The sequence below is a fragment of the Podarcis vaucheri genome (assembly GCF_965113315.1).
Source record: "Podarcis vaucheri genome assembly, chromosome: 2".
NCBI classification, from domain to species: Eukaryota; Metazoa; Chordata; class Lepidosauria; order Squamata; family Lacertidae; genus Podarcis; species Podarcis vaucheri.
The window spans coordinates 89,415,105-89,442,839 of record NC_138760.1 but is presented as its reverse complement, the minus strand read 5'-3'; the positions used below and the strand labels follow the sequence as shown (position 1 = coordinate 89,442,839).

The window sequence follows — 27,735 nt, the reverse complement described above, 5'->3', positions numbered from 1 at the left end:
AGCATTAATTCTTAACATAGCCAGAGTTCTTACAAGTCATGTGCTAATGTTCATTGTTGTAGTCTTCAAGACAAGACAGGCATATTGTTCAGTGCCTCTGAGGCTGCAGTCCTAACCTCACTTACCTTGGAGTAAGTGGGATTTACTTCTGAGTAAACACTGTAGCCTAAACGAGTGTTTTGATGATTAGCTGGAATTGGGCAATGCACAAAAAAAATAACGAGATAGAAACACATTTTATTTTTTACAACCATTATTTAAATAAAAGCAATGAATGTTTTTCCAGAGAGCCTGGCTTCTGCTAAACTGTGCTCAAATAGTGAGCTTTAGTAAGATTTGCACCTGCTTATTCAAAATTTAAGACCACAAACATCACAGCATGTGCTTTGTCCCTTTTAGAAGATCAATTTTTAGCAGGTGTTGTTCAACACAGCAGAGTACCAGAGCAGCTCAATGGTACTAAAAAGAGAGGTTACAAAATAATCCTTTGATATGCCAAGAACACTGCTAGCCAGAAACTAAACCAAAAGAAGTATCTCTTATTGTTGAAACAGGCAACCTTGCTTAAAACATGAAAACATGTACAATTCGACTATGAGTAAGTCTGATGTCAGAAAAATAGGCCCAAACTCTAATTCCTTCTACAATGCCAGTGTACTGAATTTTTGCTATTCATTTTCTCATCACAAATTTGGGCAGTTATAATTAAAACAGTAGCTACAGACATACCACCACAGCAGTTTCCCACTAATACAGCTCATACTTACAAAGTATGTGAAGGAGACACCCCACGCCACATAAGATGAACATAAGATATTTATAATGCTTTAAGAACAGTTATTTCTATTTTTGCAACAGGAGATCTTAGTTGTAACGGTGGTCTGTTCTCGCCAAAGAATCCAATAAGTGTACTGGATGGACACCAGGACAAGAAACATGCCTTACAGAATCTTTGTTTCTCTCCTAGGAGTAGAAATATATTAAGTGTCTCACGTATATGAAGTACAATTGCTCTCCCAAGGTTGGCAACATGGAATAGCAACACGGTACATAAAATGCACACCCCAGTTTGTACTACAGACAAGAAAAAGTGTTAAATGTCAAGGCCCACATAGTCAGAATATTTGCAATCCCACTCCGCAAGTTCAAATCAGTAGACACTGCCAAATGTGTTTTAAGAATAAAGTGCAAGTAACAGTAAGTCACTGAATTTTGGGATGCTTTGCAGAAGGTTCTCCATCTTCCTTCTTGAGCCACTGGTGTATTAAGCTTGAACTGGTCTTTTTAGGTGGTGTGGTTTGGATAAACTGGCTGGACCATCTTGGTAAGCCATCGCAATCATCTTCTTTCTTGGGAGATTTGTTTTTTAACCAGTTCATCATTATTTTGCTACTTGCACTAACTTTGGTATCCTAGGAGACAGAGAACAAGGACCATTAGAAAAGTATACCACTATTATGAACTAAAGGTTGATTAGGAATGATGAGAGTAGTTTAGAGAATCTACCTATTACCATCATGGTTTTTGGAGCACCCCTTTAAAGCACTGTGATACTACTTTAAACAATCAGCTTCCCCTAAAGGATTTTGGTAGCTGTAGTCTGTTAAGAGTGCTGAGAGCTGTTATTTGATTCCTATTTCTCCTCCCTGAGCCATACCCAGAGTGGTTTAACAATCAATTCCTCTTCCTAGGCAACTCTGGGAATTGCAGCCCTGAGAGGGGAAGAACTCTCAGCATCCTTATCAAACTATTGTTTCCATAATTCTTTAAGGGTAGCCATGACTGTTGAAAGTGGTATCATAGTGTGGTGCGACACCCTGTTAGCTTGTATTTATTTTTCATTCAGCTCTGTCATGGCCAATGACTAGTACAATAAAGTGATTTGGATTGGATTGGTATCATAGTGCTTTAAATATATGGTGTGAATGTAGCCCTGGTTGAAGTTAAATATGACGTGAGAATAATAACCCTACCTATTTTCCCAAACCTTAAAATCCCAAATCTTACCTTCTTGAGGTCCAGTTCAATGGGTACAATGCATTCTGGTGTATTATTTCTGGAATTGTTCACTATGGTTGAGACTGGGTGGAAAGCAAGGTTTTCTGTGGGTTGGATAAGCTGAACAGCTTCTTCTGTGGGTACTTCTGCAAAATCCAGCCATTTTCTGATTGCCTCATCCCCATCCAAGACAGCTGGCATTCTAAACAAGTTAAACAATACAGATCTCAGTGTACAGAATAACCCAAATTAGTATACAGCATGTTATGGTTGGGGGGGGGGGGGACACACACCACAGTTGAAGCATCAATAAGAATCAGATTCCTAATATTAGATGGAGATAAAGGAAGGAAAATTCAGCAACTAAGATCTGCATGAATTTGCAGCACAATCATTCAAAAGAGGCCCTATTTTTCAAGGGGTCTGAATGACGAAGCCAGGTAACCGTTTTGGAATAATTCAAATGACAACCACAAAATATAGTATAAACATAATTCTTTATGAGCCAAAACTCAGAACAAGTAACTTCTATTCAGATCCTCTTCTCTAAGAGGACAAAGGAGTTTTTTTTGGGGGGGGGGATTTCTCGGACCTTCCTTTAAAAGTTATACATTATATATAGAGAGAGGTGTGATTATTTTTTATATATAATATAAAAATCATATGCCACACTAGTTGGTACACAGAAGTGATGGGAATTGAGACTTAAGCAGCCTTATTCTCAACTAGTTCCACTGTACAATATGATTTTCACCAAACACTTATTGAGCTATTCTCCCTTGCCTGTGATGGATGGAACTTAGATCTTTTGAAGCATTTACTGTGATGATGGTATAGCTGTACAATGTTTCTCCTCCATCAAGGGGCTCCCAACAATCAAAAATACCAGCCATGGTGAGTAACTTCCTGTCCTTTGAATCTTCATCCTCACCTTCCATATCTGGTTTGCTGAGCTGCAAAATTAAGGAATCGTGTTTTAAAAAAACATAAATATTTCAAATGCACAACCCCTTCCGGAGAAGGTTGAATACACCTCCCTGGATAGATGAACCACCCATCAACAATACTACCATCTTCTCAGGATTAAGTTTCAATTTGTTAGCCCTCATTGGGACCATCAGCCTCATAAGGACTATCACTGCCTCCAGGCAGCAATTCAACACGTCCATGATTTCACTCTCATTTGATGTAAAAAAGACACTAGTGTTGAGCACCACAGCATAGGTGCCATTTTGCTGCTCAGAAGTCCTAGAACTGGCATTTCAGCTACAAGCAGAACCACGGAAACCGGGGGCAGCAAGCCCTGTTTCGCTATTTGAGGCAAAGCAGGAAGTGCCATGCCACCTGTCCCTGCGCCACACATCTTCAGTGCCTCTACCACTGAAGAAGCTGTGCCAGCATCTGTGCCAATTTATGGCAAGATGAAATCAGTGCTGATGCTGGGGCTGCTTTTCCACCAGCGATAGAGGCAGGTCATGCATCAGCTCAGGGGTTTCTGCTGCCCGAGGTGGCTGCTTCACATCACTTAATGAGTGGGCTGACCCTGACAGAAACACTGTGCCCCCGACTCAGAAGACCAATCAAGAATAATAGTATGGTCTATAGTACTAAAAGCTGCTGAGATATACAGAAGAATCTCAGTGGGCATGTCCTTCTCCCAGTGAATGTTATCCAAAATTGTTTCTGCGCCAAAACCATTCATGAAACAAAATCAAAATTGATCCACAGGGTCTTTTTCATCCCATATTGTCGGGAGTTGCATTGCAACATTTCATAAGCATCTTTGCAAATGGCTAATAGTTACTGCAGTTATTGGAGTCCAAGAAGGGTTCCTTTAAGAATGGCATCACAACTACCTCCTTCAAGGCAGACTGGACTCTTTATAACAAACAATTTTATTACTTTCTAGACCCAGATTATCCCTCTCCTACTAGATGCAATAAGCTAAGGCCACAAGCTGAGAAAACACTGATAGGCTGCTTTTCTCCAAGTCCTCAGACTTCAATATGTGAAATTGATTCCTTAACCCAAGACTAGATGGTGCTCTGGACACATCAATAGACTGAACTGCTGAATCAGTAGAATCTAGGCTGAGGCAGATATGAGAAACATCATCCTTAACAAGTGCTTAACAAACATGTCACTAACATCGCCCAGTGGGCCAAGCTGGAATAGACACTAAGCCACTCAGAAAAGCTCTTCTAGATAGGACCCCAAGGATTCAAAGGTGCAGAGAAGTATTTCCTACGCTCAACCAGAGTAAGCTCAATAACGGGAGTACATTCAGTGACATTTCCCTAGAGACTTCTGCCACTTGTGTTCTAGTCAGCTCCCAACGTGCTTTGATCTAGTTAGAAATGTCCATTGCTCTAGCTATGTCACCAGAGCAGAGTAGCCAGTGTGGTGCCCTCCATATTTTACTAAATTATAATTCCCATCAGCCCTGACCACTGGCAATGCTGGCGTTGATAGGAGTTGGAGTCCAAAAACATCTGCAGGACACCTCATTTGCTACCCCTGTACTAGAGGATAAAGTGGTCGCAACAGCATGGAGCCTGTTCATCCACTGAAGCTGGTACACTAGCTGCACCCCTTTGGAATAAAACAAACTTTCTGCACTTATCCATGCCCTGGTAACCTTTTACTACAGTATCATGTTGTACATGCAGCTGTGTTTGAAGACTGTCAGGACTGCTTTTCGTTCACAACAAAGCAGCCTGGCTACTAACTGGAAACCAGGAATTGTAATCACTACTCATTAGTTCTTAAAGAGATCCACTGGATTCTGGTCTATTTCTGCACACAATTCAAACTGATGGTGCTTACCTTTAAACCCTTGCATAGCTTGGGACCTGGCTACTTAAGTACACATTTCCCACCTCAACCTGCCAGTATCTTCTCAGAGGTCTTCTTCTGGTTCCCTTCATGATCTGTAGTGAGTTGTGTGGCTATAGGGGCAGATCTTGGGGTTTCAGATTTCAGCAGCACCCTGTGCAATGCCAAAATTCAGTGCCTCCCCCCTTCCATTCTACATCAAAGTTGCGGCAACCCTGAGATTCCATGCCCAGTGCAAATGAATTGGTCACACACCTAAATCTGCCTCTGGGTGGCTATGGGAGAGGGGTATTCTCACGTTAGGGAGGTTTGCCTTTTTTGTTTCTTTTGAGGTGCAAGGCAAATACCCATTTCTCCCTATGGGTTTAACCTGTGATGTATTCTGCACTTTGCTGCAATTGCTTTTTCTATTGTACTCTTTTAGTAACTAAAAGAATTCAGTTATTTTAAACTGTCCTGGGAATTTTGAATTGAGTGGCAATGCAAAAACACTTTAAATATTGTAAATAGCTTCAGGATGCCTCACGGGAAGAGATTCAGAAATGAAATAACAAAAATTACATGAATAAAAGGTGAACATTTCTGACACACTGTTATGCTGAACTTTCAGCATGGCCAACGGAGAACAGAATCATATGACCTTCAGCAACAGCTACCCTCGGGTGGCCTTGCTTCATGGGGAAAGGCAGTCCGACCAAAATAATAAAGCCAAAACCTTCTGAAACAAGTTAAGAGTTTGAGGGAAAGTAAATGAAAATGAAAGAGCCAATGAGCACTTCAGCATTAAATATGAACATATTGCTGTTGTACCTTTTTATCCTCGGTCTGGGGGAAGTAAATGAAATAGGGTTGCTTCTGCCCACTTCGTTGTTGCCATTCGTAGTAGCCATCAGCCAGCACAACACAGCGTTTGCCTTTTACCAGAGGCCCCTTTTCAGAGAGGGGGGGGAGGAGGAGCAAGTGAAATATTATTTCACGCAAATAGCAAAGTCAAATAGTTAAAAACAAACATTTGGGATGGGATGACTTTAACAGTATCACATAGGATTCTAAGAAATGATCTTCAGAGCAAATTTGACAGACTCATTTGTTTTCACTACAATCCTTGGAAAGAAACAGAAATTTAATTACTACATCTACACTTATTGACCCAATGACATTCCTAACACAACAGGGATTCTAAAATGGTGGTGACTGGCAACAGTCCTACAATTGTGCTAGTTCCTGGTGCAGCCCAGGTGCTTTTTGGGGATACTATTGCAACGGTTTCTACATATACGGGGTGTGAGGAACAATTCCCCTATCCCCTATCATTCTGCTCCTTAATGAGTGTTTGTGAGCTTTCCACTTACAAGTCATGCTTAAGAATCCTTACTATCCCTTTAGAGTGCTTATTTGTATTTTTCTCTACTCTGGTTCTAGCTGTTACACCTTTCTAATTAACTCGCGTTATCAGCCTAACAGATGCTTTTACTGATCTCAGAGATGTATCCTAAAGTGGCCTTCCTTACACAAGCCTCTGCTCATCCCTGCCAGAAGTGTAGATGAGAGTTTAGGCCACTTTCCCACAAGGTCTTATGAGTCTTATTTGTGCCTCTACATGAAGATTTGAGGACAAATCTTATTTTTAGGATCGAACGTAATACATTTCTAAAGTTGAATTTTTATGAAAACAAAGCCACCTATTAAAAGAGGAACACACACCTGTAACATAGAAAAAGGTAGGAGAGCAACAGGGAGGAATCCCCAAGGTTTGCCATGCTCCTGTTCCGAGAAGTAGTCAGAGAAATTAGGATGGAAGAGCTGACAGGAATCACACTATCGGAGCATCACACAAAATTCTCACAAAAAGTTGGGAGCATGTGCAATTGCAGCAAGGATATTCCACTGGAGGAAAAGAAAGGGTCCTGTGCACTTTGCTCAGTTCTGCTCTTAAGAGCCCAGACTGTGACAGCAACATAGTAAGAGGCAGTTCAGTGTTGTGTTTTGGAATGGAAGAATTTGGCAACAAAGCTAGCTGATCTGCATTCAAAGGCTCTCAAAAGGAGCTGTGAAGCAGGTGGAGAAACTGGGGAGAAACAGTCTTGCTGCCAACAAGCACCATACCACCTCACATTCTGTTGTTGTTAATTAAATTTGTATTTGCATGGTTTTTGAGGACCCACCATTTTGTTTAATCTATACTGAGCTGTTTTTGTTTGGTACTGTTTACCTGTTTTTATAATGGTATGATTATATTGTTACCTGCCTTGGGACATTTTGGTGAAAGGTGGGTAAGAAATCTGACAGAATTAATGAATAAATGAGTTACAGAGAAACAAGGAGGGTTAACTTTCCAATGTGATCTCTCATTTCCTCATTCGAATGCATGTTACTTCTTCATGACCCTTTGCTTCCCCCCCAATAGAGACCCTCCATTTGTGTGCATGAAGTTGGTGGGATGCAAATGGAAAGAGGTGACAGTATTCAGAACAAACCGTTTTTCCAGTGAGTTTTCATAGACTTCCACTTCTGCTATTGTATTTCCCAAAGCCTCCCATACCAGCAACATTACTTATGTTCTTCTCTAATCGAACCTGCACAGATACCAAACAGCCAGTTATCCTGAAGCTGCTCTGTCAAGCACAGCATGTGAAATGCTATCACCTGCTGGGCTCTTCCCTTTCAGGAAAATCATGATGCTGTGTTCACAGCATGCAGTTCAGAATTGTTTACATTTGGTGCAGCAAGGCAACTGTTATGAATACCTCTAGGAAAAAGCTTCACTTTTTGTGTATAGCTCAAAAGACATACCGTAAATAGCATGGCCAGGAGGAGACAGACTTTCGGAAAAGGAAAAAAAAAGTTTATTTTCAAATGGAAGGCTACACAAAAACTAACCTTGTAGGAAAGTTTCTCCATCATGGTATCACTCCGACAATTTGCAGTGTTATACTGCATTTTAGATGGGTCAGCTTCCTTAAACCAGGCTGGAACCAGCCCCCAACGCATAGCTACAAGGACACGTTCAGAAGAGTTGGCATCCTTTAATAAAGTGGAAACAGGAAGAAATATTGAGAAGCATCCAAAAACACGGAAGATTTCAGAGTAATCAGTGTGTACAGTGTGAACACAGAAAACAGCAAAATTCCTGCTGAAAAATCATGTTGGAATGCAGAAAATGGTTGATAAATTCAACTTTCCAAACTGGAGGGGTTTTTACCTTTCTAAAAGGGGCTGAGGGCACAGCCCCAGATGTTCAGATTTGGAAAACATGTGTGGAGCACCTGTTTGCACAAGCAGCTCTTTATCCAGTAAGAGATGCAAACTTCTATGCACTTATACCTCCTAGGTAGATTGAGGTGAAAGGGTGTACTAGATTTCTACATTGTCTCTCATTATATAAGCAAAGTGATTCTAATCAAGTCAGTTACTGACAAAAATACCAAGTTTTATATTTAAAAAGAAGGCAGCAAGTTAATTATCACTTTATAACAGCTCTGGGATTCATTGCTCTAATTCTGTGTTGTGATGAGACCCCACTTTATGACTACAATAGTTACAGAAGGAACCAACGAAATGCAAGGGTCCTGCTGAAGTAAATTAGACATGAGTTATAGCCAGGCAAGCCACGTTAAAAAATACCATTTGAAAACAGGCAAGTAGAACACATCGTGGGATTTAATTTTTAGTAAACATGTGTAGGATTGTGCTGTCAGAATTTGAAATCTGCCATTTTACCCCCTTCACAATGTACCTTCCGGTTTTTATGAGTCATTTCTTTCATTTTTCTCAGCTGAAACAATTGAAACAGACCAACGGGTTTCATTTCTCTGTTTGCCAGTTTCTATTCAAATTCACTTTCGGTGTTATCCCGAGGGCAAATTTTAAAATGGTTTCAATGAAAACAAATACCAAAATAGTCTTACTGGTCTGAGATTTTACAGTATGCATATACATGTAAACATCAGAAAATACAGCACAAGCTCTAATTCAATATTGAATCAATATGTATGATACCTTTTCCTTAATGGTAAATACCACTGAAACTAGTTTGTTATTAAGGAATACAGTGTAGCAAATGTTTATTGACATCCGTGGTAGAAGAGCAGTGTACTGAGGACTCCAGACACCCATTCACTCCTCCAACTTGCTGACCTCCCTGCTGTTTTGAAATACACCTGACACTGCTGCATATACACCCTCTTCTTCCGCCTAGATAAGGCAATTATGTTGTGCTCCTCTGGCCAACAAGGGCAAGATACCTTTGGTATGTGCATTTGAGAAAGAACTAATCAACCACAAGCACTTAGGCAGCTTCCTGTCTAGGCAGGAAAATGAAAAAGTATTGCAAATTTTTGGTTAAAAGGGCGGGGGCTTCAGGTTTGTGCATGTATACTATTTTGAGACACAGATTATTTTAAAAATCACCTTTTTCCTTCTTTTGTACTATGAGTGAAATCATGTCAGAACAAGTGCTTATCTTCCAAGATTTGAGGACTTCCGGGGTTGGCGCGATCTGGGAATGGCGGATTCCCTCCGAGCTCCGGAGGGAATCGGCTCAGCGGGGGACGGGTCTTTGCCGTGCCGGCGACACGGGGACCCTTAAAACCGCAGGCACGGAAGCCTGCGGACTGAAGACTCGGTGGGTGCCTTAAGCGCCCTCCCTGATTCGCAAAGAGCCTATTTAAAGGCTGCGGAGGGGATACGGGGGGGTGGCGTGGCACCGAGAGTCCATCGCTACCTCTGCTGAGCGAAGCCGCGAGCCATGACCGGAGAGCGCTGACTTCCTTCCTTGAAATTCGGCTGAGAAAAAGAACCCGTGAGTTAATTGAATTTGGATTCTAAGAATTTCACCTATTGAATTTGAGACGATCGGGGGATGTGTTAAAAGGAAGTCCGCACCCCCCCCTTGCAGACGATCCAGAGCAACGATAAAAGAACTAAGCTGGAGTGCCTACCCTGTAAAGGGTGAGTTTAAAAAGACAGTAACTTCCAAGATTTGGAAAAGGAATTTTTTTTTTCTTTGAGCAGGAGAGAGGAGTGTTGGAAGGGGTATATTTCTGTTGTAAGCAACCCCCCCTCCCGGGCCCGGGAGTGTCCTACTTTGGAGCTGGTATAAGAAGAGCAGAGTTTGACAGCTGTCAAAGCTGTCAAACGGACTGTTAATAGTAGAAAAATTGCTACTTAAGACCCCTCTGGATTAAAAGGAGTTACAATTGAACTAAAATTGTTGGAAACAAAGAATCAATAATAAGACAGAGGACTGTTGGAGAAAAGAATATTAAGTAACCAGATTCCCTCTAGGGGGAAATCTGTGGAATTACAATGGCTGTGGATGGAAAGATACTGGGAGAAATCGAAAGGATGTTTTATTTGGTTGGAATCTTACAGGAACAGACTACGGCTATGAGTGAACAATTGATGACCTTGAATCCTGAAACAAGTAGTTCTGTTCAATGTAATGAGAACCTGGCTGAGAAAGAATCCACAGCTGAGCCGGAAATGATAACCAAAGAAGAGGAGAAGACAAAACAAGAAAGAGAAGAACCGAAATGGGAAAATATTGTCCAGAAGCTGACATCTGTGGAATATAAACAAGGAGACTATTGGACTGAACCTACTACAAATCTACGAAAGATCCAGAAGATGAAAGTGGAGGCCCTGGGAATGTATGAAATCAAGGAACTTAAAATAAAGAAATATAATTGGGGCCTCCACATAGACTCTGACTTTGATTATGTTCAAAATTCATGCCTTGTGGAAATTCCTCAGCAGTTGCTTGCAAATATGGGAAGAGACTTTGGATTGACTGTGAAAGAACTCTTTCGAGACGTGAAGACCGACATAAAGGACTGCCAACTAGGCCGGCGGAGAGGGACTGAAAGAGATTTGAGAGCCTCGGACGTAAGGAATCCGGGCTAATAATTGCTATTTTGGACATGTTTTCGGAAGGGACACAAACCGGGGAAGGGAGGGAGGGAAGGATTTAGTTTCAACAACATTTAAGACTATGGGATTTAGCTAACAAGATTATTATTTAAGACAAAATGGGAAATCGTTGGAAGGGAACTGAGGTCCAACTTAGAATAAATTTAATTTTGCTTTTTTTATATATATAAAGGACTAATATTAAGATGGATAAGGAAATGCCAATTTGCTGATACAAATTTGGGAATAGGGATGCAAGGGAGGGGGTGGGGGGAAGTCAATGACCAGGGTTAGAAAATAAGTTTTTTCTTTTTTGGAAACTATATATGTTTGTTGTTGTTTTTTCTGTTTGTTTGTTTTTATGTTTTTTGTGTTTTTGTCTTTGTCTATATAAAATGTGAAAACCCAATAAAAATTTTATAAAAAAAAAAAATATCTTCCAAGATTTGAGAACTCAGCTTTATTGCAAAAAAGAAAACACAATTAACCACCAATCCAATATTGTATTTGTCTGTGTGCTGGAGCAGGAATTTGTTTTTTTAAGACAAAAACAAACAAACAAACAACACACACACACACAATTACAGCACCCTGTGGAAACATGGTAGTGCGGAGAAGCCTGCTTAGACTGTAATGCTCCATTACAGATAAATAATCATCTCTAGCTGATGGAAGGGTTTCTATCTCTCACTTCCCAACATACCGTACATTTCTCCTCTCACTCTCAGACAGACTAGCAACTCAATCCTCCATATACAGGCCTATGCAGATTGAGTTAAATGAAATGTAAGCTTTGTAATTATTAGTAATTTCTCAGTATACAAAATTGTTATTTGGTGATTGTATTACATGGAAAGATGAATGTAAGCATATTTATTAAACATTTAAATCTAACTTTTATTTGAAAAAAATAGGGCGATGCAGAAGGAAAAGAAAATGATTTATGTATTGCGATAGACCTGTGTGATGCCGTCACAATGCCTGGATACAAAGACTTCAGTCTTGGCTCCTTTACTAGGGCTGCTATCAACACAAGTCAAGAGCTTATGAAGATGAAATTGCATGACGGGGGTCAGCTGGATCTAGTGCTACTGAGAACATCCAGCTCAACACACTGTTGGATAGTGGGAAGTTTCTATAGAGGGCTGCTGCAGTTAACATCTCATATGAATCCAACACCTTCACACCATTTCCCCACTGATATACCAAAACTGTATTTTGCTGAAAGATGGTTTGGTAGTCTTGGAAACAAGGAAGCATTCCCTCAGCAACACTGGAAACACAGTGAACATTAAAGATTATTGCAGCCATGCCTCATTGCTGGAGTCATTGATGAAGGCAACACTGACCATAATGCCCTAAATCAGGGATGGGAAAATCTGTGGCTCTCTATACATTGTTGAATGAAAATTCCCAGGATTCCTGACCACTGGCCATGCTACTTGGGTCTGATGGGAGTTGGAATCCAGCAACACAAGTTCCACATCTCTGTCTTAAATAAAGATGGATTGGTCAAAATTTGGCCTCACGTATAAAGCAAAGAGTGATAAATGTCTTACTCTGAAAGACTGCTTCTTCAGAAGCTCTCTATTCTAGATGATTAGACTTACAGACTATAACAGATGTCACTAATTTTGGAACACAAATGCTCCACTGAGCAGGCAGTCACAGTTCCCCTTATTTGTGAAATTTTGATCTTGCAAAGCTAACATAAAGCACCTATACATGTAAAAGTAGCTGAACAGAAAGTTATGCTAAGCACAAATCTAATATTTGGAGGGTTCACCTTTTCAAAGTGTTGTCGGGAGAGAAGCACAGGGCTATTAGACTGTGGGCTCTTATTGTAGGATGGACTATATTTGTCAGCATTTTTCCATTCTGGACACCTTCTCTTTCCTTGATTATCACGGTATTCACAGGCACGGCGGATACGATCTGCTCCCAGTACAACAGCTGTTCGCCCACACATTCTTCAGTGGCCTGCAAAAAGCAGATGTACTCAGACCAAAGGCCTCTGAATCTGGCTGACACCCCTGCAGTCTCCAATGTCTCAGTTCTACAAATGCAAACACAGAGAAGTAAATCCTAGTATTCCATGTGCCCTTGATGTGCACCTTTCATAGAATCCCAAGCCTTCCTGGAGAGAGGGAGATCTTGTAGTGTGGACAGCCCAGGACCTCCATTTACAGTGTCCAGGCTTGTGCCCCAGAGAGGCCACTTTGGTGCTGCTAATGTAGCAAAAACAACCTTGGGAGGCAGCTAGTTACAAGCTACCTGTCTCTGCAGCTGCAGCAGGTGCTGTGATTCTCCAATGGTTTGATCTCACCACCGGAGGCACAGACCATTGTTTCTCAATATAGACAGATGCCAACAACCCAACTTCATACATCCCTCTGTTCTAAGAGCTGCCAATTTGTTCCAACTCTCTGCTGGTTGTTCTTTAAGAAGTTAGTAATCAATAAGGATACTTGTCTTCTGGTACCATGGTTGCTAAGCCTACTCAGAAGCCTTTGGTGAGGGACTCTGGCAAAAGCTTTTTGAAAGTACACAATATCTACTGGTTCACCCCTATCCACATGTTTGCTGACACTCTAAAACAATTCTAAAAGGTTAGTGAGACACAGGACTTAACATTTGCAAAAACTATGCAGATTTTTCTTCAGCAAGATTTCTTCTTCTATATGTTTGATAATTCTATTTTAAATTTTCCTTTAGACTCATTCACACAGAAGCTAACCTGCCTACAGTTTCCTAGATTCCCCCTTACACCCCTCTTTGTTTTTTTAAAAAATGTTGCTACATTAGCCACTTTCTAGTTCTCAGGTACTAACGTCCAAAGTAGAAACAAGCCACATACTTTTGTTAGAAGATCAGCAATTTCACATTCGAGTTAAGAGCTTATTGGAGCACGTGATGTTAAATTTTAATTTGTCAGTAAGACCTAGAGCTTCACAGCTCACTATCATTATAGGCTCCCTTCCTGAAAAAGTTCAGATGTGGGTACCTGCCCTATCTCTGCTGCAGCAAAGACCCCCCCCCCAAAAAAACCCCTTAATTCAGCTCTTCTGCGACACCTCTAGCCCACGTTTAACTTCCTTGTGGCAAATAACAGCTTTCCTGCATTTTTTTTTAAAAAAGACTGAAATTTGAGCCAGTAAAAAGTCATCATCAGAACGGGCAATTTGACAAAGACGCATTATTAACAGAGGGGAAAACTATCCCTCCTCACGAATCTCCGCTCTTGGTTTAAGAAAGAAAAAAGGAGCAGCTCTGAAAGCTCGGAGGGTGGGGAAGGGAGAGAGACGGCAACTTCCTTACCTGTGGGGTGTCTTTAAGGGCTGAAAAAGGCGGCGACCACCTTTGCCGAGGGAAAGAAGCGCGGACTGTAGAGCTGCTGGCAAGGAGGGCAACCTTCGCCCCGGAACGGCGCCCGGTGTGTGGACTCGCAAGTCGGAACCCGCCCCCCCCCCCCCCGCAGGGCTCTTCGCCTCAGCTAGGGTGTTTGTGCGCGCGCTCCGCTCTCGCTTGACGGGGTGGGAAAGGGAAAGAGGCGGAGGGAGAGCTCTCCCTCCCGGGGCGGCTCGCGGGGTTTTCGCGCCTTCCTCGGCGTCGTCGCAGCTCCGGCTCCGGGCCTGGTGGTGACGTCAGCAGCCCGGCCCGGTGGTTCCACCCCGTCGCCGCGCCCCGGCGGGCCTTTCAAAGCGCCGCCTCGGAAATGGGCCGTTGCGCTACGCAGAGCGAGGAAGGGGCGCGCGAGGGCGGGGGAAGGATTCGGGGCCCCTCGGGATCTTGCCTCCTTGCATAGGTGCAACACCAGGCACACTTAGGGTTTCTACAACTCGGCCTTTCCCAAGGGAATGCCAAGAAAGGCCCACGCCCACTTTTAAATAAAATTGTTGTTGTTATATTATTATTATTATTAATTATACCCCACCTATCTGGCTGGGTTTCCCTAGCCACTCTGGGCGGCTTCCACCACATAAAAAACAACAACAACAACAATAATAGCGGCAATTATTAACCTCCCTGGGCTCCTGCAGGGGAAAGGGTAGGATAGAGATGCTGATGATAATAATACTAATAATAATTGCTACTATTATTATTGCATTTCTACCTTACCCTATATTACCCTTTCTCCTGCAGGAACCCAGGGTGGTTATACAACCTCATCATGACAGTATTGTAGTTGCCAAAGCAGCTGAAACCACAGGCAATATTCGTGTCCCAAAATGCATGTTACCAAGCGTGCTTCTCGTGTATGCCCCAGGATTTCTGCAGTAAAACTATCCAGCACAATCTTAGGCCATGTTCCCGCAATATCCCGCAATATTCAGTGTGGCTTAACTTAAATCGCAGTTGGGATTGCAGTATGGAGCCACACACTTGGGATATCCTGTTTTCATGTCAATTCACTTTTAATTTGTATATGTACCGCCTTTCTATATTACTAACACAAGGTGGTTTACAGCTGAAAAAAGTAAAGATCACACATCTTTTAGCAATCTGATCCAATACAAATAAATCATAATAAAAATAGACTTAAACAACTTATATCAAATTAAGTAATATTCAATAATGCATTAGAATAGGATAGTACACAATAAAATTAACTCTCAAAATAGCAACAAATAATAATTAAACAGGAATTCACTCTCAGCAATTACTACATTGGCCATGATTCCTTGCAAGCTTGTTGGCATCTGTCTGTCTCAGGAGACATTGGAGGAGGGCACCTTCAGGGGTGAAGTCAATGTGTTGGAGAACTATAGCGCCTGCTGTGGCTGTAGAAACTGATACAGGTGAGACGTGTTTTGTTGCAGCTGGGGCAGATGAAGGCATCTGGTTGTGCTACTGCAGATGCATCATGGCCTTTCTTCCTTCTACATTCTTCCTAGCGGTCATTCCTCCTCTGGTCACTACTATGGATATATGACGTGACTGCTTGTCTCCAGGTCCTGCAGTCACCTACAAGGGATTCCCACACAGCGGGCTTAATGTTCCCTGCCTTTAAACTCACATTTGCAGACATTTTGGTAACATGGAATTGGCCTGCCAACAGGCCTGGTGCCTGAAGCCAGCTCCCCATAGAGCACATCCTTAGGGACCCTGTCATCTTCCCTTATGTTATCTCTATGTATGTTCTATATATTTCTATTAAACAAAGACAATTAAAAGGTTTAATATTGAGACTCCAAGGGTGAGGCCCCTCTTTAAAACATGGAGGTAAGCTGGCTGCCCTCCCTGTCCCTGAATTCCACCCTGACATTATCCATTCTCTGCCAGGGTAACCTGTTCTCTTTTTCTACAGGCCATTAAGTGATGTTGGCAGAGTCATTGCACCTGGCTGTTTTCTGTTTGGTTATCTTTCCCCCCGTTTGTGTGCTTTCCCCACACGCTTTGAATGCACAAGGACAGCAGGCTGACTTCATCAACAGAGTATAGAAATATAATCAAGCTGACGAATCCAGGCGATATGTTCCTGGCGCAGGATAGTCCACTGCCATGTAAAGACAGACTTTAGCAACAGCTATAAAAACAGGCGTCACAAGCCCTGAATATCAGTACCCCAAACCTCTGAGCTGTGAAAAGACAATGTGTAAGGCAAAACCAGAAGATGTGCATTTGCTGGGATGGGAGAATGATCACAACACAGCAAGAGACTTGCTGGGAGAACTGTAGCTCAGTGGAACAGCAAACTCTTTTGCAAATGGACACTCCCAGGTGCAATTCTTAGCATTTCCAGGTAGGGATGGGAAAGACCCATCTCTAACCCAGGAGGGCCACTGCTGTTCAAGAGTAGACAATCCTGGAGTAGATGAACCAATGATCTGACTTAATATAAGGCATCTTGCTAATGGGAGTTTGAAGCAGATGGAAGAGAAGTGTTTTAATGCTGAACATATCTGGTGCCATCTTTGACAATTCTTAGGGCCATTGCACACATTTTTTGAGCTACATGCAAAGTATTTGGGGCACAACCCCTATAAATGATAATGTGAATATGAGTGATGTGTTTGAAAATGTATGGACTCTGCAGGTAGAAGGAACCAGATCTGGCAGGAGCTTTGCTGAATGTAAAGCCTGAGCATATAACTTATGGGTGAACATGCCCTTACATGCTCTCTGTAAAACTATTCCTCTCCTTGCCAAAGCCATATAATTATGAAATGTGGTTGTACACAACCCCCTTCACAACCATAATGACCAACCACATACTTTTCAAAAAGAACGCTATACTGTTTAAATCTCGGCTTACATGGCACAACTTTTATGTACAGAATTATGCAGAGTAGAACAAAGCACAATATTAGCACGTATAAATAAAACAAAACTCCAAGTACCTTCAATAAAATAAAATGCTGGCTAATTATTTAAACAATTGCATTACAATCAATGAAGCAATCTGATGATCAGCAATTTATTAGACCATTTCTTTTTTCCAGATACTGCAAAATACAAAAAAAAGACATCCTATTTTAGGAGCAAACTGTGTAACATGGTAGGCCAACTGCTTTATTTTGCTGTTGTTAGCATGGAAAAACTGCTTTGATAGAGGGTGAATAGGAGCAATATAGTGGGGTCAGAAGCTAAACATTTCTCTAGTCACTGTTTCTCCACTCTGGATCACCCCTGCTGCTTCTCTGCTGCCAATTACTGCCACCAGAAACATCTTTTTACATTTGTGCATAACTTAATTGTTTTAATGAAAGAAAAACTGGGGTCAACTATCCTTAATGGAAAGGGAAGTCAGTCAGTTTTCATATGAACAAGTAATAGGTCCACTGAATTTGTACTCTGTGGTTGCAATTGCATTCTAATGTGGGCAAGAGATACTACTCTGAGGCATTTTTTTCCTATCAAATTCTTGAGAATACCAAGGCAGCCTTTTTGCGTTACTGTATTTTATTGGATACAGGTAAGGTCTGTTTTAATGCCACCATAAAGAAACTAAACTGGTAGCAGCAATGAGAGTAAATTCATGCTTTTAGCTTTATGATCTGTTTTGAAGGGCTTAAAACATGTCAAACACAAATAGAAATTGCCATAATGGGAGGGGCTCTCACTGATCACAGAAAGGATCTGACACACTGTTACTACAACAGGAGCTGGTGTGAGCATCTTTAGGCACTGGGATCCTGCAGAGTTTGATATGAAAAGGATGCTCTTTTGAAATGGTTTAGAGATCCGGGGAAAAATTACTGGTTCGGTATCTCAGAAAACCTCTGATCATACTTTGAAGACTAGCTTTAAACTCACACAATGTTTCCCCCCCCCCACCTAATTAGAAAAAGAGCTAATGTTCTAATGATTCTCTCAGCGTCTAGAGTAGTGGGGATACATTTCCAACACCCCCTTTGGCTTCAGAGTTAGAAATATCAAGTCCTATATTGTGTTTAACCAACAGAAGCCATGACAACATCCACAGGAAGTTCTTCTCCACTCCGTGCTGTGACTTGCATTGTCACAGTGTCTGTCAGGACAAGACGAGAACGAACCAAGAGATCGTGGCCACCCCGAAATACACCTGTAGTAGATATGAATATGACAATAGCATTAGGCTATCCATCAGCATGTCAAATGCTTAGAAGAATTCTGCATCTCTGCTACCTCGAGAGCGTTAAACTAAAATTCCAAAGAAACATACGGCACTTAAAAAGAAAAAAAGAAAAAGACCTGAAAATTAGAATGGCTCTTACATTAATAATGTTTCGGCTAACAGTTATCCAGTGTTATACTTTGGCGCTGTGGGTAAAACCTCAGTGCCTAGGACTTGCCGATCGTATGGTCGGCGGTTCGAATTCCCGTGATGGGGTGAGCTCCCGTCGTTCGGTCCCAGCTCCTGCCCACCTAGCAGTTCAAAAGCACCCCTAAGTGCAAGTAGATAAATAGGTACCGCTTTATAGCGGGAAGGTAAACGGTGTTTCCGTGTGCGGCGCTGGTGCTGGCTCGTCAGAGCAGCTTCGTCACGCTGGCCACGTGACCCGGAAGTGTCTCCAGACAGCGCTGGCCCCCGGCCTCTTAAGTGAGATGGGCACACAACCCTAAAGTCGGACACGACTGGCCCGTACGGGCAGGGGTACCTTTACCTTTACTCAGCCATACCCATTAGGATCACCACAAAAACTGAAACCAATATATTAGCACAACTCCTCACCTGCCAGGTACAAGGCATGAGAGTTCTTGTTTTCAGGCACTTTATCTGACCGCTCGCAGGGCTGCATCCCTAGAAATTTGACAATATTGCCTACTGCCTCTGTGGAAAGAAATATATTGGGACCATATCAGAATCCAAGAAAAAATACTTAAAAACCCAGGGGGAGGGAGGGAGAAAGCATATCAAGAGCCCCACAAATATTACCTTCCAGTGTTTTTACTGTGGATAACGTGAAAGTCTCTTCTTTTTCAAACTCATCGCCAACTTCTTCCCAGGCTGCTCCAAAATTTGGCTTCAGAACCCTTTGGATGTGATCTGCTATGGTCACCTCAATGTCTTCCAGCTAATATAAAAAAAAGGATATGTGAATCAATACCACTCTGTATCAAGCTTTGTCATTGGCTCATTGAGCAGCTGTGACCCCCGTCACATTAAGGCATCTCTCGCCTTCCAATTTAAAGGAGGGTTTGGAGGCTGCTTCAAAGGGCACTTAGCAGCTTTAAGACAGGAGAATGTTTTAAAGGGCTTGCATTTTTCCCCAGGTTGGCCACCTGCCAATCATGTGTCATGTGACTGACAGATCAGCAACCATACCCATCCACAGAATTTGGCCCACGAGGCTGATCCTAATGAGGATTTGGGCCCTGGAGTCAAAAAGGTTCCTCACCCCTGGATTTAGAGGGATGCTGGCCAAGGTGTTCTGCATTTTGCATAGTGCTCTACATGCCTGTGACTCTGCCTCCTCTTCTGTACTCCCTCTCCTTTACCAGCCATCTAGTCTTCAACATCCCTTAATGCCCGTCTTTCCACAGAATCACTGGGCCAGCACCCAAATCACACGCTGAACGGAAGAGTGGTGCGCCCTTCCGAGTCACACCATTACAAACATCAGCTTGCCAGATGGAAGGATTGCCCCTCTCCCTGCACGCTCTTCTGATGGTTTTCCCGACCATCCCCTCCAAAAGCCAATGGGTGGGGGCACACAGTGGAAGAGGTGGTTGGAAAAGCCAAGCGGGAGCACTTCCACTGGGCTTCTGCTGACAGAGTTCATCCCATGAATCATGCCCGCTATTTGTGAGTTGGGTGCTCTACAGCCTTTACCAAAGGTGTCATGGACTTTGAAGACACTCAAACTCGGAACGCAAGGGAGAAACGTGCTAAGAGGAAGGCACGCTTGGCAAATCCACACCGCGATCAACTCCCGCCCGGGAACCAATGTCCCCACTGTGGAAGGACATGTGGGTCCAGAATTGGCCTCCACAGTCACTTACAGACTCATTGTTAAAACCTATGGAAGACAATCTTACTCAGCTACAAGTGATCACCAAAGAAGAAGAAGAATATGCAAAACAGACTGATCTGCATGATATTTCCTGAGGGTGAGGAAGGAAGCTTGGTCTCCTCATAACACAAGGCCTCCCTGTAGGGAGCCTGACTCACATTATGGTCTGCATATGAAGGAGGAGCTTGTGCTGCCCTTCCAAAAAATAACTTTGCACACCAGCCAAAAGAGAGAGAGAAAGAATATGTTTTGAGCCTTTAGCAGCATGATGCAGCATGTCATTTATGTTTCTAATATGGCACAAATGCAGACTGAACGCTGTCACTTTTTCCCATTCTTAAATGATCATCTTTTTAGTGGGTAGCTTTTGGAGCAGCGCACACAGCGGATGTGACTCTCAGCAGAATTGCCAGACACTTGGGCGGGGGTGGGGAGGAAGAAACGGAGAAGCAAAATCAATAGATCAGAGCCAGGTTCAAGTTGCACTGTGCAGTCTGCTCTTCAGAGCAGAAAAAAGAAATGCCACCCTGTGTAATGGGACTGAAGCTGCAGTGAGAAGACAAGTCTTAGGGCAAGCAAAATCTCTGCACAGGAGCAGGTAAAACAGCCCAGGCTCGAAATATCAGTTGCATGGTTGGAGTAAAAAACAACAACTCCCAGGCAAGGGGGGAAAAAGGAGCCCTCCCTGCAAAATGTTCCTGTAGGTTTGACACTCAGAACACTTCCATGGTGCCTTAAGCTGACAGGAAATCAATGGCCCTGATACATAAAATGAAACCCACTGAGCATAAAAGCTGGCTCATCAGTATCCTCCACACAGCGCATCAGCTACACTCTCTAGAGCATATTATTCATACTTGGGGGGGGGGGAATAGAGCCTTTGGTATTTTAAGTGTGCCGGGAAGGGTGTATTTTGCTTAAAAAAAAACTTCCTTACCCAAAAGATTACAAGCAAAACAGCTTTGCTGGAGCATTTTATCCATGAAATGTGGGGATAGAACAGGGAGCTCAGAGTAGTCATGCCCCAGGGAGACGTCACAGCCTTCAAGTAAATGGCTGCCAACATTCAGCTGGTTATAAGCCAGGTCTGTGTGTGAGCAGCTGGTGACAGGGCACCCCAGGTTTGACACTTAGCCATCTGGACATGCTGAGACTGAACAGCCTGTTAGCTCAGAAGCTGGTCAATCCATCCTCTGGCCCTGATGAGACAGGGTTTCTAATGCATTTGTTAGATCAAGCCACAGCTCCCCAGAGGAGGTCAGGAGGCAAAGCTATGTCACCCTGGATGGCCTTGCCTTGGCTCACATTTCACCACCTGACCAGGAGACATTGAAAAAGGGACAGGAAAGTAGCTAAATCTCCTCTTACCACATATTCGTCCTCATAGCCCTCTTCCTCTGCTTCACCGGTGTTCGGGTCACAGTCCTTGACAGTGAATTTCATCATGCAGCTGAACGTACAGGCCACTGCAGAAAGGGGAAAAAGAAAAAGAAAAAAATCAAGCACAAAGAAATGTGAAATGTACAAGTTAATTTATATTCCTGTCTCAGCTCCTAGGTTCAAGTCTGCCTATTTATTAAAAAGTCACTGAGGACTGAGAAGAGTGCTTGTAATGTCTAATTTCCCAACAAGACAGTTCTCCCCTAGACAGAAAAGTCAAATTAACCTACCAACCTCACTCAAGGTAAACAAGGTTTTTCCACAGAAAGGGTGTCTAGAAGTCTTTAGGCCTACAATTCACACACTGTTATTATAGGCTTGTGTCCAATGCAGTGCTAATAAACTGTCCCATCTGCACAAGGATTTACACTGGCACAATGGTACATTCTCCTTTCTCTCCAAGCATGCCTCTAAATCTGTTCCAGGATCCCCCCAGCTCCCATTTGGAGATTTTTAGTCGGGTGCAGGGCATGTGCAGGCAAAGTCAGTCCCACTGTGCAAAACAGATCCTTGCACTGACAGGACCGAGCACTGCATTTAAGACAAATCTTCAAATAAAAAGTATGTGAATTCTCAAAAGTCATTTAACATCTGTTAAAATGGACAGGGGCTGCAAGCTCAGAACTACAAGGCAGCTTGGTCTGACTGAGAAGGGAAGAAAACAGAGAAAATCTTGTTACCTGCTGTTGGGTCCTCTTCGGGCAATGCAATCAATGTATAGCAAGTGCCAGGTTGGTTGTACAGCAAACTTTTGGCCGGTATGTAACCAATGACCTCATATGCCTCAGTTGGCTCCATCTGCACTGTGACATTTTCCAGGATCTGATCATTCAGGGTGTTTGTGCAGTCAAACTATCAGGGAAAATCAAGGAACGTCATGGCACAAAATACTGAATGTACTTTACTGTGCTGTAATGTAAAGTTTGGGGTCTGTTTATTTAAAAGCATTTCTACATCACTTAATCTTTCTTTAAAAATAATTCTGAGCAATATACAACACAAAAACGAAACAAAAAATACAACATAAAACCAATTGTTGGTATTTGTCTGTCTCAAGAGACAACGGAGTGTCCTTCTGGGAGCAAAGCCAGGCTGTCAGAGAATCACAGCAACCTGCTGTGGCTGCAGAGACCAGAAACTTATAACTGCTGCCTCCTCCCCATGTTATTTTTGCTGTGTTAGCAGCACCGGTGACCTCTCCACGGCGCAAACCTGGGCACTATGTATGGAGATCCTCGGCTCAGTAAAAGGGTAATATAAAAACAAAAATTCAGGGGATTTACGTTAAGACAGAGTATGATCTTAGAGATTAGGGAAAACCTGGGCCAAAATATGTGCCTTTATAAGATATCTGAAGTGACTGGTGGTTGCTGCTTCAGAGGGAAGTGTGTTCCATAATATAGGGGCAATAGCGGAAAATGCCCATTTTGGGGGCACCATCCTATAACATTCTGTAGGGTGAGATATGCAGAGGATATAAACGATCTTGCTGGTTTACAGAGGAGTAGGCGGTCTTTCAGGTTAACTGGTTTCCAACAATAGTTTTGAAAGACACACATATGAAGACCTACATTTAAGGTGATAACTGCAGAAGGCAGGGAACAGATGTATTGCTTCAGTGAATCTGCAGAAAATAGTGTCTGCACTGGTCCTGGGTTGAACCTCCACACCCAACTAAGCTGTAGGCCAGTGCAGTTCTTGAGCCAGCATAGGCACAGAGCCTGCTTCCATGAAGATCCAACTTCCATATACAGTAACTCACAACTTATACACATTTAACTATTCAGTTTAAGTGGTTGGCAATCAATCAATCAATCAAATATAAAAAATGGGTGGAAAAGAGGCATATTTCTGGGGGGGGAAAGACTTACACATCTGCATATATTTTAGGATCAGCATCAAAAGTGATTCTTAGCATTGTAACAGTGTCAGGTAGACACCCACTAGGACATCTCCCCATCTTTCAGATATAAAAAGGAACCTGTGCCCTGCCATAAGCTAATCCAACCTACCCTCGTGGAGCTGTGCTGCATGCATTAATCATCTGACCATGCTTAGCTGAGGGAAATGCTCTGGTCTGAGGCCTCTGGCAGGGACAACCCCAAATGAATCATTCTAGGCACCAGGCCTCCATGTTATTTGCATGCCCCCCATTCTCCTCCTTCAGTTCAGCCACAAGAAGATTGGAAGGTTCTGCTTCTGTTTCTAATGAACCACGGTTACTCATTTTGTTTAAACCCAGACCCAATGTGGTTAAGTCTTAAGGCAGGGATGGGGAACCTCAGAACCAGGGACCAAAGGCAGCTCTCTAACTAATAAGCCTCTTGAGACTTTACCCAGGCCACAATCTCCTCACCAGCCACAGCCCTGCTTCGAACCTCTTGAGTGTTTTATCTCGCGAGAATATGTCCTTGACTTCTAAGTATGCCTCTGGACTGCCTGAATGGAGGACAGAGAGGTGTGCAAGCATATGCAGAGCCACAGAACCATAGAGTTGGAAGGGACCCCGAGGATCGTCTACTCTAGGCCAACCCCTTGCAATGCCGGAATCTCAGCTAAAGCATCCATGACAGATGGCCACCCAACCTCTGCTTAAAAACCTCCAAGGAAGGAGAGTCCACCACCTCCTGAGGGACCCTGTTCCACTGCTGGAACAGCTCTTACTGTCTGAAAGTTCCTCCAGATGTTTAGTCAGAAACTCCATTCTTGTAATTTGAATCCATTGGCTAGGGTCCTACCCTCCAGAGAAGGAGAGTCTCTTATATGTACAGTGGTGCCTCGCAAGACGAAATTAATTCGTTCCGCAATTCTCTTCGTCTTGCGGTTTTTTCGTCTTGCGATGCACGGTTTCCCATAGGAATGCAGTGAAAATCAATTAATGCGTTCCTAGGGAAACCACCTTCAGGACAGGTCCGGGGGCAGTCTGTCCCCGGACCTCTTCTGAAGGCTGGGGGGGGGGACAAGGGCTTTTCTTCCCACCCCCAGCATTTTAAAAAACCCTGGGACAGTGGAGGACTTCTCCGCTGTGCGGGGCTATCTTAAAATGCTGGCGGGCGGCATTTTAAAATTGCCCCGGACAGCGGAGGACTTCTCCGCTGTCCGGGGCGATTTAAAAGCCCCTGGGAAGGCAGGCAGGGGGGACAAAGACTTTCGCCCCCTGCCCGCCTTCAGAAGGTGTCCCCGCCCCCCGCCCCACTTCGGAACAGCTTTCCGAAGTGGGGCGGCTGGGGAAGGCGTCCCCGCCCCCCCTCCCCACTTCGGAACAGCTTTCCGAAGTGGGGCGGCGGGGCCAGGCGTCCCCGCCCCCCCCGCCCCACTTCGGAACAGCTTTCCGAAGTGGGGCGGCAGGGCCTGGCGTCCCCGCCCCCCGCCCCACTTCGGAACAGCTTTCCGAAGTGGGGCGGCGGGGGCAGGCGTCCCCGCCCCCCCCGCCCCACTTCGGAACAGCTTTCCGAAGTGGGGCGGCGGGGGCAGGTGTCCCCGCCCCCCCGCCCCACTTCGGAACAGCTTTCCGAAGTGGGGCGGCGGGGGCAGGTGTCCCCGCCCCCCCTCCCCACTTCGGAACAGCTTTCCGAAGTGGGGCGGCGGGGCCAGGTGTCCCCACCCCCCCGCCCCACTTCGGAACAGCTTTCCGAAGTGGGGCGGCGGGGCCAGGTGTTCCCGCCCCCCCGCCCCACTTCGGAACAGCTTTCCGAAGTGGGGCGGCTGGGGCAGGCGTCCCGCCCCCCCTCCCCACTTCGGAACAGCTTTCCGAAGTGGGGCGGCGGGGGCAGGTATCCCCGCCCCCCCGCCCCACTTCGGAACAGCGTTTTAAAATGCTGGGGGTCGGGAGCGAAGCGCTGCCGACCCCCAGCATTTTAAAATCTCCCCGTGTCCCGGGGAGGTTTTAAAATGCTGGGGGTCGGCAGCGCTTCGCTCCCGACCCCCAGCATTTAAAAATCTTCCCGGGACACGGGGAGATTTTAAAATGCTGGGGGTCGGCAGCGCTTCGCTCCCGACCCCCAGCATTTAAAAATCTCCCCGGGACAGAGACTTCTCTGCTGTCCCTTGGAGATTTTAAAATGCTGGGGGTCGGCAGCGAACGCTTCGCTCCCGCCCGCCAGCATTTTAAGATCGCCCGGGGCAGGCGGGGGGGGAGGCAGGCGGGGGGGGAGCAAAGACTTTTGCCCCCCGCCGGCCTTCAGAAGAGGTCCTCTTCTGAAGGCCGGCTGTGGGCGAAAGTCTTTGCTCCCGACCGCCAGCATTTCCGTATGGGCTTTCGTCTTGCGATGCAAGCCCATAGGGAAATTCGTCTTGTGAAGCGCCTCCAAAACAGAAAACCCTTTCGTCTTGCGGGTTTTCCGTCTTGCGAGGCATTCGTCTTGCGGGGTACCACTGTATATGATTGGCAGCAATTCTTTGTATGTGGGTGCTGAGTGCAATTGGTTGGTTGACAGAGGTAGTAAATGATTGTAGTGATTAGGGAACGGATGTTGTGAGCGTGAGACTGGGCAAGTGGCGGTATGAAAAGGGTGTTTTATGTTTGTTAGGATTCTACCTTATGCTGCCTCAAATGCTATTTGACTTTATTTATACTGATACTGTTTTCATGGATATGGAAACCATATTTGGCGCTTATTTGAAGGTAAACCATGTGACATTATTTTTATTGCACCCACTGTGCATCTATTATACTGTAAACAACTCTGAGATGTCCAGACATTAACCCATCTATAAATGGAAGAGACTACTGTCACTACTCGTGTATTTTCAACGCAGTACCCACCTGGAACACCATGTGGTTTGTGAACGTGTGCTTGGTACAGTGGATCACATACTCCGTCTCCAATTCTGTCAGAGCCACTGGCTCGGAAGAGGATTTGAACAGCGGGCCGAGTTCTCGGAACTCGGGGATAGCAGCTAATTGTTCTAAAATACACACACAGAGAGAGAGAATTGGCAAGTGGAACCTATTCAAGATTTCTGCTCTACTTAGACCATAGCCTAGGGAATAAACAACTCCCAGCCTCAGTTCCCTCATCTGTAAAACATGGATAAAAACATTTAAGTACAGAACAACAGAAGAAGAGCCTGTTGAATCAGGAGATTGGCCCATCTAGTCCAGCATCCTATTCAATTATGAACAAGTTAAAGATCCCAGGTCCCAGTACTGATCCTTGGGCGACTTCCATTTATTCCTGTTCTCTGCTTCCAGCACCTAACCAATTCCTGATCCAGGAATTGCTTACTCAGCAGTCTTTGGTGAGGTACCTTGTGGAAAGCTTTTTGAAAGTCAAAGAACACCACAGATCACCTCTTTCTATGCTTGTTGACACTGTCAAAGAACTCTTAATAGGTTTGTGAGAAAGGATTTTCCCTCATAGAAGCCAAGCTGGTTCTACTTCAGCAAGACTTGATCTTATATGCTTGGCTATTTTATCCTTAACAATACTTTCCACCAGTTTCCCCCCAAACAAACATTAAGCTAGCTGACTTTCAGGACCCTTGCTGGATCCCTTTTTAAAAAATGGTGTTACCTGAGAACTGGAAAGTAGCTAATGTATGCAGGTTTATCTAAGGGACAAGTTTCACATTTCTGTTTAGAAGATCAACAATTTCACACTTGAGTTCTTGAGGTGAATGCCATCTGGAACTGGCAATTTGTCCGTTTTTATTTAGTCAAAGTTGGCCCACAAGTGGGGGAGATAAGGATCTAGCCCAATGGCCAGATCTAGTTCCCCCACCTGCTATATACATTAAAAAGTAGTTGATCTTGACTCTACTCTCCCTAAAAACATTTCTAGTTAACACACTACATCTATCAGAAAAATCTCAGATATCGAAAGACTGAGGGAATAATCCTACAAATTGCTCAACTGTCACATTCTATACTCAAATACAAGGTGATATCATACCTTGGAATATTTCTTGTCTGGTTGCTGCCACTTTCTCTGGCTGCTTGGTGGCAGACACAGGAGCATTTTCTGCAAATGGAGCAAGAAAAACACAGCACATGTACAGTAATTCACGTCTGCTAACCCGAAGCTCTGTTGTGGTAATTCAAAAGGGGAATTGAACCTTTTACAGAGAAACAGCACCTTATTTTTGGTGCTCATTTAGAAAACCAGGACAGGAG

The 27,735-nt window shown here is 44.0% G+C and overlaps 2 protein-coding genes across 3 annotated transcripts in view; both read right to left on the bottom strand.

The window, feature by feature from the left end:
* Positions 1-217: 217 nt before the first annotated feature.
* Positions 218-14,426, bottom strand: HMCES (5-hydroxymethylcytosine binding, ES cell specific). Of its 2 annotated transcripts, none has more exons than XM_082213766.1 (7): positions 14,062-14,426; positions 12,530-12,799; positions 7,714-7,857; positions 5,644-5,763; positions 2,782-2,951; positions 2,008-2,200; positions 218-1,412 (listed from the first exon to the last, which is right to left on the bottom strand). In XM_082213766.1, exons 2-7 carry the CDS (start codon positions 12,710-12,712, stop codon positions 1,203-1,205), a joined length of 1,020 nt encoding a protein of 339 aa, XP_082069892.1. In that variant the 5' UTR covers positions 12,713-12,799; positions 14,062-14,426; the 3' UTR covers positions 218-1,202. The 2 variants fall into 2 exon arrangements, with proteins under 2 accessions (XP_082069892.1, XP_082069891.1); XM_082213765.1 differs by having other exon boundaries at positions 12,530-12,723; positions 14,062-14,424.
* A 2,566-nt stretch (positions 14,427-16,992) lies between these two features.
* The window catches only part of COPG1 (COPI coat complex subunit gamma 1), a 28,423-nt gene continuing 17,680 nt past the window's right edge, over positions 16,993-27,735 (bottom strand). The window contains exons 18-24 of the mRNA XM_082213764.1: positions 27,515-27,583; positions 26,386-26,528; positions 22,301-22,472; positions 21,549-21,646; positions 19,103-19,241; positions 18,899-18,997; positions 16,993-18,268 (exon numbers count right to left, since the gene is read on the bottom strand). Coding sequence (XP_082069890.1) covers positions 18,138-18,268; positions 18,899-18,997; positions 19,103-19,241; positions 21,549-21,646; positions 22,301-22,472; positions 26,386-26,528; positions 27,515-27,583 — 851 coding nt within the window. The 3' untranslated portion in view covers positions 16,993-18,137. The remainder of the gene's footprint in view (positions 18,269-18,898; positions 18,998-19,102; positions 19,242-21,548; positions 21,647-22,300; positions 22,473-26,385; positions 26,529-27,514; positions 27,584-27,735) is intronic.

What these genes read in the sequence shown, in the direction of transcription:
- HMCES (XM_082213766.1), bottom strand. Translation starts at nt 12,712, where the DNA reads ATGTGTGGGCGAACAGCTGTTGTACTGGGAGCAGATCGTATCCGCCGT. An exon ending in TGGAGAAACTTTCCTACAAG is followed by an intron (nt 5,764 to 7,713) that starts GTTAGTTTTTGT and finishes CTCTCTGAAAAG; the next exon opens with GGGCCTCTGGTAAAAGGCAA. An exon ending in CCCAGACCGAGGATAAAAAG is followed by an intron (nt 2,952 to 5,643) that starts GTACAACAGCAA and finishes TTAATTTTGCAG; the next exon opens with CTCAGCAAACCAGATATGGA.